A 6058-nucleotide genomic window follows, 5' to 3' on the forward strand; every position below is an offset into this window, starting at 1 on the left:
ATTAATCTATACCAATCTCATTAGTGGGATGAATTTGACAAGTACATATCATGTTAATCTTATTCATTAGTTTAATCTGAATACGATTTAATTCGATCCATACTTTTATCGTCAATGTTCTAAAACTAGATTAGCGATGGAACAAGTGAAATCATTGGTTTTCAATTTAACTAATAAAATTACTAGTTCAATATTAATTGTTTAACTAACAATTAATTAGTTTAGTAAGATGAAGCAGTAAATTTGTTAAGTAAAATCATGTGTTTGTATCCTGACATTGTAAATGAAATAAATCGGATTGGGAGGATTCTCACATAATAAATCTATACAATGTCAGATCCGAATTAATCAATTAATATATCAGATATCAATAATTAATTTGAAATATTAATAATAATACTAATAATTCTTTAAAAAATCTCCAACTAGAGAAAACATCAATACCATACCTAATGGCTCTTATTTATACCATAACATAATATGTATATATAAGGACCAAGGAGAAGTTGTTGTCATGAGAAGTCGACTTCTAATTAAATGAATTAATGAGTTAATTGCATCACATGTCTATAAATTATAACTCTCATTTTAAAGTAGTCTTTAAACTTTTAAATATTCTAATTTCATCCCTAAACTATGATCTATTTCTAAATCGATCCTCAAATTTTTGAATATTACAATTTCATTCCCAACCCTCAAATTTAAACTTAAAAATTAAAAATAGCAATAATTAAATTATAGGTAAAGCATACAAATGGTCCCCTGACTATAAGATATTGCTTTATTAAGTCCCTTGACTATTAAAAGTTACATAATGATTACTTGACTATTTATTATATTTTAAAATCGTCGTTTTTATTAAAAAATTAAAGATCGTTTGAGGTGAATGTTAACATGTTGACCGAGATGTGATAGTCATTTGAGATTATGAGATCAAATTTTATCATATCCCAGTCAACAGATTAGCGTACAACTTAGACTACCATCAAAATTTTAATGAAAAAAAACGAGTTTGAAACATAATGAATAGTCAAATGACTATTTTATAACTTTTAATAGTCGGTGGACTTAACAAAGCAACTTCCAATAGTCGGGGGACCATTTTATAATTTTTAATAGTTAAAGGACTCAATAAAATAATATCCTATAGTTTGGGGATCATCTGTGTATTTTACCCTTAAATTAAATAGCTTTTAATTTAATATGGACCTAAACTACCATTAGACTAATAAATTTGAGGGTGTCCGGGCTCCTCCCATGATACATGTAGATCCATCCATGGGTTTAGCATCATGTTTATATTGTATCATAATTTATCTTATATTTCACGTATTAAGTCATTTAATCTAAAAAATATAAATTGCATAAAAAATCTTAAAAAATATATATATTTGTTAAAAGATGTTGGTTCCATAAAATAAAGACATCAATTTTTCCTTAAAAACGATAACACACACAATAATTACTATATAAAATCATTTTAAATATATTTTATATTTATTTTAGGCAAAAAGGCATAACATACCCTTGTATTTTTGAAAATAACCAATGTAGTCCTCGTATTATTTTTCTCTCAATGTTGCCCTCCAACTCAAAACATAAACTCCATGTAACCCCTTGACCAACATTTTTTCATCGTTGATCGTTACAATGTCAATCACTCCCTCGTATTGATTAATTTGTTTTAAACGAAGACATTTTTATGTTTTAAATATATCATCGAATCGAATATAATGTTAAATTTTATTAAATTATTAATTATTAATTTGTTTAAATTATACTTCAACAACATGATTTTTACCTCGTCCCGAACATACCTATCAAGCCACGTTAGCTTCTTCTTCATGTAGAAAACCAAACTTTGGAACCATTTTAAACGTGATTTTTACCCCGCCTATAATGCCTTGTATGTAAACTAATAATAATCATTAATTTTATTAGATAAAGAGTAAATATTTTAATTCACAACAAGAATTTATAATAATAAGAGTAAACTAATCACATAAGTCAAGCATTTGATCTAAAATCATCGAAGTACGATGAAGAATCATTTGTCGAGGATGAAGATAAATACTATAAACACTAACATAAAAATGTATATAACAATGATGGTTTATTGACAAAGTGATATTACTATAATTTAATCTTTGGTGATTGTGAGTACTTTCTAATATTTGATCATGTAATTTGGGGATCTAAACAAGAGAAATTAACAAAACAATCAAATAAGAGCTACATAATATTACATAAAATCCAAAAATTATAAGAAAGATTATTCTAAACCAACTATAGTTCATCTAGTCACCATTGATTAGCTAAAACAATTAGAAAATTATATTTTAATTCTTAAAACATTGATATTTTACTTCTAATACAAAAGATTTCCTATATTAATGCTTAGAACGAGGAAATAAACCAATAAATACATAAATAAAAGAGAGCATAACGTGAACATAATTGAAAACATCAAACAAACGTAAGATCTTTTAATACATTACATAACAATGTAGTTTAAGTCTGATCCAACTCGACCTTCCAACGACCATTGTCTAGCTGAACCATCATTCTGCGATTCTCGCCTTTCCACCATCTCGGGGGAATTTCGTAATCGGGAAGCACACGATTGAAATATTTGTTCACGAGTGCTATATCATGATCTAGTTCCTCCGCCGTGACGGTGTCGGCGATGTCTTTGATGGCAACCCCATGCAGATATACATCCATATTATGACAACTATAGTTTTCTCCAAGCTTGCTGGTATCGATGTACACTGATTGTCTAGGATCAGCTGCCTGAGAGAACATGCAGATGACTTTACGTATATCTCCATCTTCAGATCCCATTATGGTATGATGATCATGTTGATCTCCATAGTCATGATCGTCATGGTACTCCGTGCATTTAATTTCATGATTGTCACCATCTTCAGAGCCCATGATGATGAGTTCTTGTCGGTCTAACTCTTCATCTTCATATTCCATGCGGTCAAGTTCATCTCCATCTCCATCTTCATCTTCATATTCCATGCGGTCAAGTTCATCTCCATCTCCATCTCCATCTCCATCTCCATCCCCATCTCCAGCTCCATCTCCATCTCCATCTCCATCCCCATCTCCAGCTCCATCTCCATCTCCAGCTCCATCTCCATCTCCATCTCCATCTCCATCTCCATCTCCATCTCCATCTCCATCTCCATCTCCATCTCCATCTCCATCTCCATCTCCATCTCCATCTCCATCTCCATCTCCATCTCCATCTCCATCTCCATCTCCATCTCCATCTCCATCTCCATCTCCATCTCCATCTCCATCTCCATCTTCATATTCCATGCGGTCAACTTCATCTCCATCTCCATCATTTATATTTTTGCTCGGCCAAACTCGACTCATTATTAAGAGCAAAAATGGTGACCAACTGGGCTGAAGCACCATGAACGCCACCAACAATACAATACATAGCCAACGCAGCCAACGCCAAGTGTTATCTTCTTCTTCTTGTCGTTGTAAACGCACCGCACAACAAAAAACCTTGAAGTTTAAGTACTTTGAGACGGAGGTGTTAACAACCAGCTTATTTCCGACGCCGGTGAATATTAACGGGGGCATATTAGGGATGAAATCTTTTTCATTTTTTATACGAAGAAGACGAAGGTGATCAAGACCGAGCGTATTGAATACACGTTTCAAACCATCGTTCCCAACGCGTGGACCACCAAACGTAAACGCTGTGACCATGAAGGGCTCACCTTTGGGTGGCTTGTTATATCCATTGGCGGCTATGTCCATTGCGGTTAGCGTCGCAAGTGCTGCACCTAAACTAAAGCCTGTTACTGTTATGCTCATTTCTTCATGTGTATCATTTTGGTACTTGTCCACAAGTTCCTTTACCGCTTCCAGGACCTATATATATGGAGAGAGAAAAGCAACAAGAAATCAATAATTGTTTCGCATGTATTTCATCCTTTATGATTTGGATGGAAAATTACAGTAACAATTAAATAACCATAGGCTAATTAAACAACCATAGGCTAATGTTAATATTTTCTCTTTTCTAAATAGAAAAGATGGGTGTGGGAATATAAAATACCGATCCCTTCCTCTCGATTTTAATCAAAAAGTTTTGTAGTAAAAGTTTTGTAGTAACCTTTAATACTAATGTGATCATAAGTTAATGATAACTATTTATAGATTGGTAGGATAGATAAGTTTGCTTGATGTACTCAGCCATCGATTGATTCTGACATATAAGTGAAACCCGTTAAAGTTCATGTTAAAAGAGTTGTGGTTTCTTGAAGGGTATAAAGCTCCGGCTGCTTTGAGTCCGAAGATGTTTTTGTGGTGTCAGACTAAGTCAATGATTAGGGGTGTAAATGGATAGATAATTTGGTGAAATGTTCGTGAACTGTTAAGTTTACCGTTTGTATAATTTTTGTTTATGATCATTAATTAAGCTAAATAAACGAAAATATGAAAAAAAAATTATGTTCATTTAATAAACGAACGAACACGAACAGAGGTGTATTTGATTTATTTATGTTTACGAATAAACTCGTTTATAAACTCAACTAGAAGCTTGTTTAGAAGCTCGTTTAGAAGCTCAACTAAGCTCGTTTATTTTTTCACGTTTTGAATATTAGTGAAGGTACATACTAAATTGGATATATGATAAAATTTGGAGTTTAAACGATGAACCCTAAAAGTTTAAGAACTAGTTATGTTGTTTTACCATTTTCCCTATAATAACACAAACAAAACCTTTTCTCATCTCTCTTTTCTCTTTTTATTCTTATTCTAAACCAACGTTTTCGCGAAGGTTAAACGAACACGTTCACCTACATTTAAACGAACATGTTTGTGAACATTAAATAAATGAACACGATATTAAAAGATTAATCGAACATGAACACTTTAAAAATGAACAAACAAACATGAACCGAAATACTTTAAAAAATAAACAAACGAACACGAATACAACCTTATCCGTTTAAGTTCGATTCATTTATATCCCTATCAATGATTATTATTTTTAGGTATTTAGGATGAATAAGTTTACTCGATATAATCGGCTCTCGATTGATTCTGACGTATCAAGTGAGACCTGCTAGAGTTATGTCAAAGAAAGTACCTGCTCTCTTGCACTAGTTTTATTATGAATAGAATCTGGCCTTGTTCCAGTATAAAGAAAGTAGAAGCCCCGGTGCAGTTGAATTTTAGTCCGGTCCGGAAACATCTGCGAAGCACTAACTCGTGGCCCAACGCGGAAGTTATTGAGCCACTCCGATTTCGTTCTGGTTCCTCTCCAAGCAACCAAGATGTCTCTCCTGCCCAGAACGCGCCTCCCTTCGTCGGTGGCCACCGCCACATATCCGATCCATGCGGACTTTACACTATCCGAGCCGGCATAGATGAACCGGGTCACTTCATACTTGTATGGGTTTCCTTTAACCAGACATGCCTCGGAGAAAAAGTCTTCTTTGGAGGCGTTAGGGTTTAGGGTTTTACCGTTGAAGAGGTCCACCGCGGCTCCGGTCATTTGGCCGTAGTGAATGATATAGCGGCGGAGATCGGGATCTAGAGGTTGAAGGAGGCTTTTCCAGTTGTCCTCGCCGCTCAGTTCTCTCCAACGCCTTGCTATGGATCTGTCCATCACTCTTTTTCTATGTTTTCCCCCTAAATTTTGTCGTGTGCTGTGCATGAGACGACTCCAACAGCCATGTAACCGTCCCATTTAAAAAACCAAGGCAAGTGGCTTATTTTATTCTGTACATCTAGTTGATAAAAAAGGGTAAAGTACACAAATGGTCCCTTAACTATAAGGTATTACTTTTTTGAGTCACTCGACTACTGAAAGATACAAAATGGTCTCTCAACTATAACATATTGCTTTGTTGAGTCCCTCGACTATTGAAAGTTACAAAATGGTCCCTCGACTATAGGGCATTGCTTTGTTGAGTCCCTCAACTATTGCAAGTTACTAAATGGTCCTTCGACTATAAGGTATTGCTTTGTTGAGTCCCTCGACTATTAAAAGTTACAAAATGGTCCCCTTACTATAGGA

At 34.1% G+C, this 6058-nt stretch overlaps 1 protein-coding gene across 1 annotated transcript; it reads right to left on the reverse strand.

Moving 5' to 3' along the window:
• Window positions 1-2511: 2511 nt before the first annotated feature.
• On the reverse strand, window positions 2512-5666 carry LOC120142338 (phospholipase A1-II 1-like). The gene is made up of 3 exons (XM_039157052.1): window positions 5126-5666; window positions 3417-3900; window positions 2512-3059 (listed from the first exon to the last, which is right to left on the reverse strand). Exons 1-3 carry the CDS (start codon window positions 5645-5647, stop codon window positions 2512-2514), a joined length of 1554 nt encoding a protein of 517 aa, XP_039012983.1. The 5' UTR covers window positions 5648-5666.
• Window positions 5667-6058: the final 392 nt, after the last annotated feature.

The sequence above is a fragment of the Hibiscus syriacus genome, unplaced genomic scaffold (genome assembly GCF_006381635.1).
Source record: "Hibiscus syriacus cultivar Baekdansim isolate YM2019G1 unplaced genomic scaffold, ASM638163v2 tig00110828_pilon, whole genome shotgun sequence".
Lineage (NCBI taxonomy): Eukaryota > Viridiplantae > Streptophyta > Magnoliopsida > Malvales > Malvaceae > Hibiscus > Hibiscus syriacus.

Coding starts and splice junctions, on each gene's coding strand:
- LOC120142338 (XM_039157052.1), bottom strand. CDS start 5,647: ATGGACAGATCCATAGCAAGGCGTTGGAGAGAACTGAGCGGCGAGGAC. Junction 3,901..5,125: donor AAACTAGTGCAAGAGAGCAG/GTACTTTCTTTG, acceptor CCATATATATAG/GTCCTGGAAGCGGTAAAGGA. Junction 3,060..3,416: donor GTTCATGGTGCTTCAGCCCA/GTTGGTCACCAT, acceptor ATGGAGATGGAG/ATGGAGATGGAGATGGAGAT.